This window comes from Alosa pseudoharengus, unplaced genomic scaffold, assembly GCF_046254945.1.
Source record: "Alosa pseudoharengus isolate Yale_2024_CS ecotype anadromous, Long Island Sound unplaced genomic scaffold, YU_APseudo_1.1 YU_APseudo_1.1_scf_3, whole genome shotgun sequence".
NCBI lineage: Eukaryota > Metazoa > Chordata > Actinopteri > Clupeiformes > Clupeidae > Alosa > Alosa pseudoharengus.
In genome coordinates this window covers 47795213-47810212 of record NW_027468718.1, presented here as the reverse complement: position 1 = coordinate 47810212, position 15000 = coordinate 47795213, and the positions used below count along the sequence as shown (strand labels likewise).

At 42.3% G+C, this 15000-nt stretch overlaps 1 protein-coding gene across 1 annotated transcript in view; it reads right to left on the bottom strand.

Moving 5' to 3' along the window:
• The window catches only part of dop1b (DOP1 leucine zipper like protein B), a 127941-nt gene that overhangs the window by 98050 nt on the left and 14891 nt on the right, over positions 1-15000 (bottom strand). The window contains exon 5 of the mRNA XM_076264493.1: positions 12042-12231. Within this exon, the coding sequence (XP_076120608.1) occupies positions 12042-12231 (190 nt within the window). The remainder of the gene's footprint in view (positions 1-12041; positions 12232-15000) is intronic.

Below are 15000 nucleotides of genomic sequence, written 5' to 3'. Positions count from 1 at the left end.
GGAGGGAGAGAGACAGAAGGGGGGAGGGATAGAGGGAGGAGAGAGATAGTGAAGAAGAGAGGGAGGGATAGAGAGGAAGTTAATAGCTGCTATGCAGAGTCTTTATCAGAACAACTAACAAAGCTAAGTAAACATACGCACACACAAACACACACAAATATGCACATCGACACACGGACACACACACACTGTGTCCTATTTTAGCACCGCAGGCAGAGGGCAGTTGAGGTCAGACCGGTCAGCTGAATGTGTAGCCCCTCCCCTCTCCTCTCCTCCCCTCCTCTCCTCCCCTCTCCACTCCTCTTGTCTCGTCTCCTCTCCTCTCCTCTCCTCTCCTGTCCTGTCCTGTCCTCTCCTCTCCTCTCCTCTCCTCTCCCCTCTCCTCTCCTCTCCTCTCTCCCCTCCCCTCTCCTCCCCTCCCCTCTCTTCTTGTCTCCTCTCCTCTCCTCTCCTCTCCTGTCCTCTCCTCCCCTCCCCTCTCCTCTCCTCTCCTCTCCTCTCTCCCTCCCCTCCCCTCCCCTCCCCTCTCCTCTCCTCTCCTCCCCTCTCCACTCCTCTTGTCTCCTCTCCTCTCCTCTCCTCTCCTCTCCTCTCCTGTCCTCTCCTCCCCTCCCCTCCCCTCTCCCTCCTCCCCTCTCCTCTCCTCCCCTCTCCTCTCCTCTCCTCTCTCCTCTCCTCTCTCTCCTCTCCTCTCCTCTCCCCTCTCCTCTCCTCTCCTCTCCTCTCCTCTCCCCTCCTCTCCTCTCCTCCCCTCTCCTCTCCTCTGCTCTCCTCGTCCTGCTCTCTAGTGTCACGATTCTGTGATTTCTAATTTCACATGCCTGTGCCAACACATGCTTCTACTGACTGGCGTGGCCATAACCATTTGATTGGCTGGAGGTGAATATGTGCTCCTGTCCTCTCCTTTCCGGTCCTTCCCTCCTCTCCTCTCCTCCTCTCTCCTCCTCTCCTCTCCTCCTCTCCTCTCCTTCCCTCCTTTCTCCTCTCTTCCTCTCTCCTCTCCTCTCCTCCTCTCCTCTCCGGTCCTTCCCTCCTCTCCTCTCCTCTCTTCCTCTCTCCTCCTCTCCTCTCTCCTCTCCTCTCCTCTCCTTCCCTCCTTTCCTCTCCTTTCTCCTCTCTTCCTCTCTCCTCTCCTCTCCTCCTCTCCTCTCCGGTCCTTTCCTCCTCTCCTCCTTTCACCTCTCCTGTCTTCTCCCCTCCCCTCCTCTCACCCCCCTCTCCTCTCCTCTCCTCTCCTCACTGCTTCAGAGCTGAGGAGACTCAAATGCTGAATATCAACTTCAGCGTCCCTCATTTTTATTAGACTCATTGCATCTGCCCAAACACATGACCACATCATCATCATCGCCACGGCAGCCCTCATAATAACCCTCTCATGTGCCTCTCATCTGCACCCTGATGACCACACTGGCACGCTCTCAAACACACAACTGCCCATTCAGTGCCACTTTATTAGTCTGACTTTCCAGGCACGGTGTGACAGTAACTCTCTTTCCTTCACATCCTCTCCTTCACTCTCACTTTCTCTCTTTCCTTCACATCCACTCCTTCACTCTCTCGCTTTCTCTCTCTCCTTCACATCCTCTCTTTCACTCTGTCGCTTTCTCTCTCTCCTTCACATCCTCTCCTTCACTCTCACTTTCTCTCTTTCCTTCACATCCTCTCCTTCACTCTCACTTTCTCTCTTTCCTTCACATCCTCTCCTTCACTCTCTCGCTTTCTCTCTCCTTCACATCCTCTCCTTCACTCTCACTTTCTCTCTTTCCTTCACATCCACTCCTTCACTCTCTCGCTTTCTCTCTCCTTCACATCCTCTCTTTCACTCTGTCGCTTTCTCTCTCTCCTTCACATCCTCTCCTTCACTCTCTCGCTTTCTCTGCTTTTCATGCTCCCTTCTTCCCTGTGATGTTGAGTGTGTTGATGACACTGTAGATAGTAAGCTACTAGTGAAATAAAGTGTTAAAACGCTCTCTCTTTTTTTGTATCTCTTTGTGTTGTCAAAGCATGTACATAAATATATAAGATAAACAAAACAATGTTGATTAAATAATAATAATAAATACATTTTAATAAAAATAATATAAATTCTAATAATAAAAAGAATATTAATTATTTTAATATTCTTTTTTAATTCTTCCTCACCTAGGAAGGTTTTCATTTTTGAATTCTCGTCTAGACCTTTAAATTGTGGGGTTTTTTCTATTTCTCAGTAGAGTATATTTGGTGCAGCTCAGAAGGAAGTGTTTTCCATCCTCAATCTCCATGAGGTCACAGTGGGAGCAAATTCTTTTTTATGTCTCTCTTGCCAGGATCTTTTATGCCGTCCAGTTTCAATTTGCAATTTATGGTCGCCCAATCTGTATTTTGTTAGGAAACGACTTTGTGGTTGTTTTAATTTAATCAGATAATTTGCTAGTTCGTATTTTCGGTTTAATCTAAGGTAACAATTCATTTTCTTATTATGTTGGGCGTCTTTTAACCATTGGGAAATGTAGGCATTTTTGTTGTTATTGTGGATTTCTTTTAGTATTATTGGTTTTGAATGACTAATGTCATTGTCGTTTATAATCAAATTTAAGAGGTTGTCTTTATCTGGTTCTGTTGAATTTTCAAGTAGCGCTTTATGGTTTAGATTTTGAGGGTCTGAACCTTTTAAGTGCATCCAGAATTGTATGGATCTTTTTGTGATGGCCAGGGACATAGGGAAACAACCTAATTCAGCCCTGCAGGCATGGTTGGGTGTACTTCTATGTACATGTAGGAGGATTTTGCACAGCTCCATGTGTAAGATTTCTATTACAGATTTATCCCAAGATTTTTTTGATCACAGTAAAGCTGGACCCCAAATTTCTAAACCATACAAGAGGATTGGTGTAATGAAGGAGTCAATTATTTTTAGCCAAATTTTGATGGGGGGTTGGAATTTCTTTAAAGTTTTATATATTGCATAGAATGCTCTTCGAGCTTTGTCTATGAGCATTTTTATGCCTGTGCTGAAATTGCCTAAGGCCTTTATAGTTAGTCCTAAATATGTATAATTAGTTGTATGTTCTAGGACAGTGGTTCTCAACCTTTTTTCAGTGATGTACCCCTTGTGAAATATTTTTTCAGCCAAGTACCCCCTAACCAGCGCAAAGCATTTTTAGTTGAGAAAAAAATACTTAAAACAGAGCACTGTGACATCAGTTTGAGTTTTGAGTTTTGACAGTGATTGACAGGTGATGGCGGGTGGCATGTGACAGGTTGGGTCGAACCATCCTGGTATGGGGGGGACTCTGGGTTTTTAGGATAATGAAATTGAATAGCCTACGGAAATATAAAATTAATTTTATGAACTTATATTTTCCTGACATTTTTATTAAATAATTGTTTTTAAAGTATTTTTGCATGGATTCTACTTTTTAAATCTGTATATTTTAACCCTAAGCTGTTTTTAGGGCATTTTCACTACCTTTATTCATAAGGATTTATTCTGGTCATTGTAAGTGCCACACACACATAATATTGTTCTTTTCAGCAGAGTCTAGGCTATCCAGATCTGCCATTCCATGTATTAGTACTAGCATTGATTTTATTTTGTTTTTTAAAGAATTAAAATATAAAAAGCGTATTATAAAAATTCTTATATTTTGACATGTATCTCACCACAGCAAGCTCATAGCTCTACAAGCATTTTATGTGTGTGTAGGGCAGACTGTCCTGAATCAGGCAATATCATTGCCATGGTGGAGGAATTCTCTGGGGCTGAGCAAGTTTTATTTAGTGATTTATTATTATCTATTTTTATTTAGTGATTTAATGACCTTTCTGCGCTCCATATCTGTGACACGAACTGATCTGACCTGACTTGACCCGAGTTTACGTGTTATAGCCTGTGTGTGCCTATATGGTGTCTGCACTCATGATTCTTTTTACTGCATTGCCATGAACAAAGTAAATTGGTAGGATCTCAAAACCGGATTATGAACATTCTTTGCCATAGAGAAACACACAATAGCGTTGGATTATAAACATGCTTTGCTACAAAAACAGACAAAAACTTGAGGTAAGTCGAGCTATATGAAGTTATTATTTTGTATTATTATAACTCAGAAGGATGTACTTGGTATCAAATGATAGCTCCGTGTCTCCTCTTTCATCTGGCATGCGTGGCATACAGTGGGTCCCCGTTAAGTTTGGACGGGTTCCTTCATGAATCACGCACCCCATTTTCTCAGCAGAAATGGCACAAACTGCAGTTGACACAAACAACCACAAGGTGTCACTTGGGTGCCACTACTATTTTTGATGCGACTGACTTACTGCTTACATGATGCAGCGGGGGCACGGGAACTTAAATTGATCACGGTAGTTTAAGCTTACACTTGACAAAACATTCTAATATGAAAATGTAGATGCAATTGTTGTAAAATGGTGCAGCTCCTTTAAGAAAGCACCGTGTGCAGGGATGGAGAGAGAGAAAGCGAGAGGGGATATGTGTGTTAGAACTTAGCGTGTGGAAAAAGTACGTGCTGTTGAGACTGGAGCGAGTCATATTCAAAATAATGCAAAAAAAAGCAATTATCCTCATTCATTGCAACCAAAGCATGCCTGCTTGCCGACGTTCAAATGAAAAATATATCAAAGCACCTTTTGCGTTTGAATGTAGCAAAAAATGTTTAAACAACTGGACAAATGATTTAGCTAATTGATTATATAACCTGTACACCAGCAATTGTTGAACATTTACCTGTACAAGTACATTGACAGTAGCCCAGCCTAACAGCATGTTGTAGGCCTACTGTAGAAATTTCACTTAAATTGCAACCGCAACATGCCTGCTTGCCAACGTTCAAACGACAACGAAAAAGATAATAAAACAACAAGAGGGTTGAGTCTGAATGACACTGAGTTTTTAGACACTGAGTTTTTGTAGTTAAGAAATATTTTCGTATAAAAAAAATGGTCATTCTTCAATCTCCTTCACTGACGCCTATGAAAAAGGCTTAACGTCCCAAAACAACGATCAATGATCATCAAATTTCTCTCTCATATTGCTCCTCATAACCATCTATAAAAAAGTGTTTTCTTTTTGAGCACATCCGAATCCCAGGACATAACGCACTGGACCTTATAATAGGCTCGAGATATAATTCCAAAGGGGGCAGATAGGGGCCACTGCACTTAAAACTTAAAAAGATGAAGCTTTCCGAACTTTGAAATTGCGATCAGTGACTGGCATCGGGTGAACGAAGCTTTTCGATGTTGAACAGGCTATTAAAAACTATTTGCGCACCTCCATGTCACAGGAGAGACTGGGCTCTCCCTTCTATGAAAAAGACGTTAGGCTACCTGCAAACTGGCCTATGATTTCATTGCTGAGTTTGCGGCAAAGCAAGAAAATGTTTTTTTTTTTCCTGAGTCAGGATATGGCGAGTCAGTGTCATTTATTTGTCCAATGTTAGCCTATAGATACAGACCAGTATATCTTATCAATAGTTTGAATGTCGTGTGTGTTTCTGCTCATTGACAAATACCGTTCAGCACAATTAATTCCCCCTGTTAAAGTGTTCGCCTTTGTTACACTATTTGGTTTTGTGATGTAGCCTATGATAAACACCATATGGCCAAATATGTGACTCAGCTAATGTTATAGGCTATACAATTGAATTCCCCCTCTTAAAGGCAAGCTGGTGTAGCTTATTAGACTAGGCTACTATTAAAATACACCGACGGTAGCCTTGGCTATGTGTAAAGTAAGCTATCGCATGATTTCATGCACGTAAGTGAAAAGGGCCTTGCATCTGTCAAGTTCGCACAGGGCCTCGCATCCCCTTGCGACGGCCCTGCAGCTCCCCCTAAGACAGCGAGGAAAAAGTTAAAATACGCGATAAACCCGGGAAAAGTTGACAGGTTTGTTTCGGTCCCGGTGATTATTTGTGAAATTGTGCAAACGACAGCCTTTTCAAGGCATTTCAAGGAAGGAGTCGTAGCATGCAAGCTCCCAAAATGACCCAGTAGCCTAAGGCATCAATAAATTGTTGGGACTGGGGAGGGTCATGCGTTTTTTCTCAATCACTTTGGAGGGTCATAGAAAAAATTCTTGCTGGCGAGGGAGGGTCACGTCTTTTTTGACTAACGCTCCCAAAACTCCTCCGGTAGCCCCTTAATTAAATAAATAACGAACAATCCCTAATTGATTAATAGCCTAGGCCTACACCAGCAATTGTTGAACATTTACCTGTACAGGACATTGACAGTAGCCCAGCCTAACAAGCAAATGTTGCAAAATGCATCAAAAGACGCAATTAATCAGAAATAAATAATGTAATCTGCATCGCTTTATTTAACAAACTGCAAGCAACAAGAGCATTGAGTTCGCTGTAAGGCCAAACCCAAGAGCAAAGCCTATCTGTTAAGGCAGTCGATAGACTATATAACGAGCTGTGTGCCTGGAAAGACGATAGATGACGACCATACCCTCCCCCCACTTCCTGTAGCCTACCATTATGAAGGCCTGTAGCCTAAAACGACTCGTTGCCGTTTTGTGACATTAAGCTTTTTCACGTTAAGCCCCCCTCCCCCATCCCCTTCTTTCACAAGCAGTGGGGGAGCGCGGGGCACAAAGTAACACTTTTTGGTAGACAAAGGAGGGTTCTCCGCGCTTCTGTCGTTTGGCCACAATCCGTTGCAACCAGGCCAGGACAGATATTTTAGAGAGAAGGAGAGACGCCGGTGCAGCTCAGATGTCTTCTTAATTTTCTTTATTCTTTAGTAAAAGGTGCAGAACATTATTAAACTTTGACTAACATTTCGATGTGTCGATGTTTTTGACTAACGAACATCGAAACGTTAGTCAAAGTTTAATAATGTTCTGCACCTTTTACTAAAGAATAAAGAAAATTAAGAAGACATCTGAGCTGCACCGGCGTCTCTCCTTCTCTAACACTTTTTGGCTTTGGCTAAATATTTCTAAAAGCATTTGAGTTTCACTAGTCACATGTTTTAACAAGCAACACTTGTTATTGAACTAATAACAGACGTGTGTCGAAAATTGACTTTATTTTCCATACGGAGAAATAACATATGCAGAGTCTAACCAAGGTCAATCTTGCCAAAAAAGCCATCAAACCTGAAAACACATGAGGCAAAAGTGCAAAACATCACAAAACTAACTAAACTAACATGCGCATATTTTTGTATTGCAATCATTGTAGCCTACAGTTGTAACAGCGCGTAACAGTCGTTTTACTCCCCGGATGCGCTCATTATAAAGAACGTTTAACGTGTCCCAAAAACAGCTATCAATTATTGTAAAGTATTGCCAGGAGCAACACCTTGCAAAAAATGATATCAATAGGCTTAGGCCTTTATATGGCTCTGCTCCTGCCTAGATTCGAACTCAGAACTGCCTGAAAGTTGCAGACTTGTTCTGGAAATACGTGCATTAACCCACTCGACCGTCAGACAACGCTATCTGCTTCGAGTAGGCCTATTGGGTAGGACTGTAGCCTACACTGGTTGCTGTGGCACAGTCTTGAGTGACCGAATTCGTTTTTCTTTGTCATATGAATGCTGTCATTTTGTTAACATTACTGTTAAGGAGATGCTGTAGGCAAAGTCTATATTTCAACCTCGTTAGTGTAGTAAAAAAAATCAGATCACAAGGTTTCTGGGCAGCATATTTATGTTCTGTTAGCAAGCGAACTTCTCATGACTACCGACAAAGTAGCCTACTGCCAGCTGACGAAGCTCTCATTTTAAAACATTACTGAGAGACAGACACTGTACAATCAAGAAATCTTGCCACTGAATCCAAAACTATGTTTAACATTATGTACAAGGCTTAGGCTACAGTGGACTAGCATGTTGCAGGGGCTACTAAAAACACAGAAAAACGCACTGAAAACTCGGCCAATCACAGCCCTTGCTGTCGAATGTGCCGTCTGGTTCGACCGTGAAACGGCACAGCGGACTATGCTGCCCCCAAGCGGCTGCAGTTGTACTTACATTTCACCATTCACCATGATCATGAATGAAGTGTCAATTTTTAACTGGGACCCACTGTATCTATCCGATCACAGATCCGCGAGTAATTCAAACGACAGTAATGAGTGTGCAGCATTGGTTTTTGTACATGACGTTATTATTATGACCGCCGCGCAGCGAAGCGGCGGTCATATAGGTTTAGTCAGATTTTTTTTTTTTTTTTTTTCTTTTTCGCATGCCCAAATTTCCGTCAATGAGTCCCGGGACACTGAAAGACCGGGGTACACAAAACTTGGTGGGCATGTAACCCCACATGGATAGCATGGAACCGTCATTTTGCGTTTTGATCTGTAGCTCCGCCGCTGGACTGGACCCCCCGAAAGGAGGGTAGGGCAGACACAGTTCTCTGTGAATATCTTGAGAACTGTAGGGCCTAGGATGACCATTTTTTTCCGTATGTTTGCCTCCAGGGGTCATGTTAACCCATTTCATGTGCACACATGTGCACAAACAGATACACACACACACACACATACATTCACAGTAATCATACGTATGACACATACTCACACAGTAGACATATGTACGCTTGCATGCACAGGCACATACGCAGGCACACACACAAGCATGCACACACACACACACACCCACACACACACAGGGGCGCCTGCAGGAATTAATGCTATGGTACGCACACCCGACCCATCGACCCCCCCCCCCCCCCCCCCCGCAAAAAAAAAAAAAAAAACGTGTGGACAATATTTGTCCGTTTCCCGGTTTAGCCGGTTTAGCCGGTCTGTGCATTGGTCAGCAACAACATCCACATGCAATAATACAACAACAACGTCTACTATGACCTATTCATTTGGACAACTTGATACAGCCCTATACAGGCTAAAGTTACCTTGTTTTGTTCTTGACGTCTGGCTGTAATGCAGTCTAACGTTCTGACAAGCACACCAATTGCCTACCTTGTTCTTGCCCATCTGGAACTCCTCTAGCTTTGCTGCCTCCATACTTTCTGTTGTTTAAACTTGTGATCGATCCATCATGAGTATTGAATTAGTGAATTAGCTCAACATTGTGTGCTAATAACCACATATAGATAGATAGCCGAGTAAAAGAAAACAAGTAGCCTACGTGCCTGCATGCGTATTGTGTCTCCTGCTCAAACAAAATGTGTGCGCGTTAATTTTGAAAGTGAAGTAAAGTGTTCACTAAGATACGTAATAGAAAATTGTAAATAGCCTGATGGCAGCTAATGGGATACTGTGCATGGTTGGGAAGGTATGGTGGGCCAATTTGGTGTGAATACACACACACACATGGAAATATTCTCTCGTTGTAGAGCCTGATGGTACGCACAGTGCATACGGACATACACCTGCAGGCGCGCCTGCACACACACACACTCACACACACACACACCCACACACACATAACATAAACATAACACAAACAATCAAGAATTTCTCAGAATTATGAACAGGCAAGATGGTGGGGTTGTATAAAATTAATTTTACATGTGAAATCTATGAACTAATCATGTTTTGGTACTTGTTGTCTAGCAGATACCAGTGAGAATTGAGTGTGGATAATGCAATTTAGTGAGACAGTTAGAATCATATAGGCCTTTCAGCGTGATTTCTTTTTGTGGAAAAAATGTGCTGGACTGGGCGGCGGTCATATTTTGTACCGCTCTGCGGTACATCTAGTTTTGTAGTCACTTCGTCTGATTTCATAAGCCAGAAGGATCAACATACTTCCCTGCTGAAAAAAAACAGCCTGACCAGCTAAAGGTGGTTTGCTGGTTGACCAGCTTGTTTGACCACCCTATGATGGTTGACCAGATAGACCAGCAAATCTCTTGCGAAAACATACCTTCAGCTGGTTTACCCACCTAACGATGGTAATTCAGCTGGTTTTGCTTGTCGTACCACCTCAAGCTGGTCATTTTAGCTGGTGTTGCTGGTTTACACTGCTGGTTTAACTGGCCGTGCCAGCTTATGTTGGTCAAACCAACATGACCATCTTGCACCAGCTGTATCTCACACGACAGGCTGGTCAAACCAGCATGACCAGCTTCCTCAGATGGTCATGCCAGCATATCCAGCTGGTGGTCCAACCAGCTACACCAGCAAAGACCAGCAATAGCTGGAAGAAAACCAGCAAAGACCAGCTAAAACCAGCTAAAACCAGCTACCAGCATAAGCTACCAGCTGTTTTTTCAGCAGGGTTGTTATCAATGGATAGCCCTGTGTCTCCTCTTTCATCTGATATGCTTGCCATATCTATGCGATTATGGGTTCGCGAGTAATTCAAACGAGAGTAATGGGTGTGAAGCATTGGTTTTTGTACATGACGTTATTATTTTGCAGTCACTTCGTTTGTTTTCATAAGCCAGAAAGATTGACATACATGGTACCAATGGATAGCCCTGTGTCTCTTTCATCTGATATGCTTGCCATATCTATGCGATTATGGGCTCACGGAATTTTTGCCTCCAATTCCAATATCTAAAAGTTTTAAGAGCAAACCTCTATGCCAGATATCATCAAATGCTTTTTGAAAATCTACGAAGCATGCAAATATATTTTGTTTTTTGGACTGATGTATGTGTTTTTTATTAGTGTCTGGAGTGTGTAGAGGTGGTCGGATGTTCGATAGTAGGCAGGAACCCAATTTAACTTTTGCTGAGAATGTTTTGATTGTCTAGAAATGTTATTATTCGGCCGCAAAATAATTTCCCCAAGTTGCTTGTGATGCAAATGCCTCTGTAATTATTTGGGTCATATTCGCGCCTGATTTAAAAATAGGGGTGACAAGGCCTATGTTCCAAGTGGTAGGGAAGAATCCGCTTTGTAGTGTCAAATTAAAAAAAAAATGTATGGCCTCTTGCATCTGTAAATTGCTGAATTTCAGCATCTCTGTGGAGATACGATCAATCCCACAAGCTTTCAGTTTCCACAAGATTTCAGTTTAATTTGGTCTTTTATTTCTGTGATTGTAATGGGGAAGTCCAGGGGATTTTGGTATTCTTAAATGTTTTTTTTTCTAAGGATTCTTGTTTGGATATTATTACTTGCTGTTCAGGTATGAGTTCTCGACTGTCTGGGTTCTGGTAAATATTTTTAAAGTAAGACAGCCATATATTACCATTTTTGATTGGTGTTTCAAATGTATCTGTTTTTGTTATTTTTTTCCAATTTGACCAAAAGGTGTTTTGGTTTATTGATTGTTCAAGTTTGCTTAGTTCTCTGTTCATATACTCGTACATAACTTTTTGTTTTGTAATAATTGTTTATAATGTTTTAGTTCAAGATGATAGTTCTCTCTACCTTCTATATCATTTGGGTTTCGGTGTTTTTGATTAGATAGATAACTTTTTCCTAGATAGATCACATTCCCTATCAAACCATTCTTCTTTACTTTTTATTTTCTTTCTCTTAATTTTATTTGTTTGTTTTAAATTAGATTTGTTTTCCTATTTGATAAAAATATTATTTAAATGATCACAGGCCATGTTCACACTAGTTTCATTATGTTCATATTGGGTCGATATGAAATTTTCAATCATACATTCATTGTCATGATTCTGCATGACTGTTTCATATAGTGCTAGTTTTTCTTCTTGTCCAACAGAAAGTTTTAGGTAGGGGTATTAGGTTTGGCTCAGGAATTTGAGGATCTAATTGAGTATCTGGTCATTTTAGGTGTAGGATTGCCTGACAATGACCAGAAATTGGTAATTGTGGAATTATCAACCCTAACCCTAACCCACACACACACACGCACACACACACACTCACACACAAACAAAAACTCACAAATAAACATTTAAACGCCTACACAAATTACATATAGGTCTACCTATATGCATACAAACAATACAGCTAGACAAACACATACACTCAAAACAAATTTAGACACACAACACATATTTGATCATGCAAACAAAGATTACAGACAGACATCTCTCTCTCTCTCTCTCTTTCTCTCTCTGCAGGCGTGGCCTGCCCGCCCTCTCTCCATCACCCACCCTCTCTCTCTCCCTCTCTCTCTCTCTCTCTCACCACCAGTCTGTAGTCTGTGCCCAGCATGTCCCTCTGGAGGCGTGGTGCTGCCATGCGGTCAAAGTGGGACACGATGAAGAGGGTAGCGGGCAGCCGCACCAGTGGGCACACCAGCACCGAGCCCCACAGGGCCCCGTACAGAACCCGCTGGCCCACCAGATGGCCCAGTCGACACAGCAGCGCGTCCGTCCTGCAGAGGAGGGGTGGAGGGATGGAGGGAGGGAGGGATGGAGAGGGGAAGGGAGAGGGGGAGGGAGGGAGAGGGAGGGAGCAAGGGAGGGAGGGAGAGAGGGAGGAAGGGAGAGAGGGAGGGAGGGAGAGGGAAAGGTGGAGCGAGGGAGGGAGGGAGAGAGGGAGGGAGAAAGGGAGGGATGGAGAGGGGAAGGGGACAGATTGTTACCCAACACAGTGCTCCATATAGTAACACAGAAATGTGTGTGTGTGTGTGTGTGTGTGTGTGTGCGTATGCGGGTGTGTGTGTAAAAGACATGACAACTACTAAATGCAACTACTAAATCCACTGTACATAGCAACACAAAAGTGCAAAGAGAGGGAGGGGAAGGCATAAACTTGTGTAAGTGTGTGTGTGTATGTGTGTGTGTGTGTCTGTGTGTGAGAGTGTGTTAGTGAGAGAAGGAGAGGAATGGAATTTTGGAATTTTGTTGGAGCGCAGAGCGCTTTTTAATTTAGAGGCCAGAGCAGCCGCTCTGTTCCGCTCCAATTTGGCTCCGATAGCACTCACACCATGAGTCCGAGGCCCAAATCCACCAGAATTCATGTCTTTCTAATGAAACCAAGACCGTTAAAGTCATAGGGCCTGCGAGCGTACTAGTCCTACCAAACAACTAGATACTAACAATGTAGAGCAAGAACAACCATCTGGTTACACTGTTCACTGTCCAGTGAGTAAAGATTCATGTTGGAATCTAAGAGGACACATTTGGCGGAAACATGAGTGTGCTATGGAGAGCAAAGAAAAGCGTGTGCAATTTGAATATTCTTCATATCAAGTAAGGCTGAAGTAAAACTTGGATGCTAAGCCTGTATTCTTTAGGCAATTAATCCCACTGATCCCTTTAGTTTTAGGCTTATGTGTATTGACATTGCCAAGCTTGTATGTTGTTGCACTATCGGTGTTGCATTATATTTTAAAATAAATGTTCTATGAGTGAAATTGTCATTGTAGTGAGAACAGGCGTGCACAACTTCAAATCTCACAACAATTTCGGGTGCGAGTTATAAAGTGACAAGAATAGAAAAACCGCACTCTCAAGTATTTTCTCTTTACTTATTTATTAATGCCATGTCCACAGACGCGTTTCGGCCTAAGCCATCGCCATGACAAACAAAAAACAAACAAAAAATACAAACATACAAGCAAAATAGGATGATGGTGGCAATAGTGCAATAGTGCCCCATCTTTTCAGCCCCTTCTCTAGCATCCTATGATGGTGGCAATAGTGCACTTTCCAGCCACATAGGCTATACATTACATGCAACCCACTTAAACCCAGTGAATAGATATGCATTACACAAAGATCATAGAAACTCACAAGAAGCAATTTAAAACCAGTTCTTCATTTAAGCCATTAGGGTGTACTGTTTGGAGCGTATAGATCCAGAAAGCCTCCCGTTCCCGGTCTCTGCCGTTTAAGAGACTTAAAGCCCGTGTTGCAGGTTAAACACCACTGTTGATTAATGGGTACATAAAGCACTCAATATATGTATATCATTTTAAAAATGTCTCCAAATGGTGTTAAATGCCAGTTTTTGTTGTTTTTAGCATTAGCAGGTTTTTTATACGCAATTCGGTGATGACGTCACTTTGGGGACTACTTGATCTGCGCTTCATTCATTTCAATGCATTTTAATGGACATTGCGGTTACACTTTCAACATAAAGTTTGTATATTTACACTTCGAATTTCGTCACAGCATTTATATCACAGCTACCCTATGATCTACCAATGGTAATAACGGTGCCTGATATGAATTTAGTAATTTTTCTGAATTTCGGGAGGTCTCGTTTTGGAGGGTATGTTTTACATTCATTCCTATGGGAAACGGTCGCGGTTACACTTCCAACATAAAGTTTGTATATTTACACTTCGAATTTCGTTACAGCATTTATATGACAACGACCCTATGGTCTAACAAAGATAACAATGTCTTCCGATTTTAGTTTAATGCAATTTTCTGAATTTGAGAGGCCTCGTTATGAGGCTACATAATGCACCTATTCAGTTCAATGTATTATGCTTATAACATTACGACACTTTTTTTGTTACTGTCAGTGAACAGCACCGAATGAAAGTCAACATTCTTTATATCTAGTGATAGTGATCATGTCGTTAGTTCAGATAAGTAGGCTACCACTTAGTCAGAAGATCAGAATATGAAGCATCATGATAGCTAGCTGGGCTAACTTTTTAGTCCCACCTGTGAGCCACCCCAGTTAGATAACTAGCCGCCGCCGATTAGGCTGGTCGTGTATTCAGCATGAATATTTTCGATAACTACTGCTCGTGATTGATTGCCATTGACATCGTCAGGGTACGGCTTACCAAAGAGGGAGATAATATGGGCAAGTCGCAGTTTTGCAGGTGCTTGTGTGGGCTGTGCCGTCCCGATGGAAACTGTGGTGGAGAGCTGCAGTAACTAGGGAAGCGAGTGCATTTTGGCCGCTGGTCGAGGAGCTCCCCTGTGACCAGCATAATGACATGATCTATCTAGCTATCTATCTGTCTATATACATATCTAGGCTATCTATAGCCTATCTATTTATCTATAATCTGCGCTATCTACTGCTGAACAATCCCTTACTCGTCTCTCTTTACTCCTCTCTCTTTACTCTCAAGGGTCTCAAGGTGGGCTTTGGTCTGTAGTCTCCCCAAGGTGACGTAATGCAATGCATTGTGGGGGAAAGGAGAATCACTTCAAATGCTGTGAAATAGTACCTG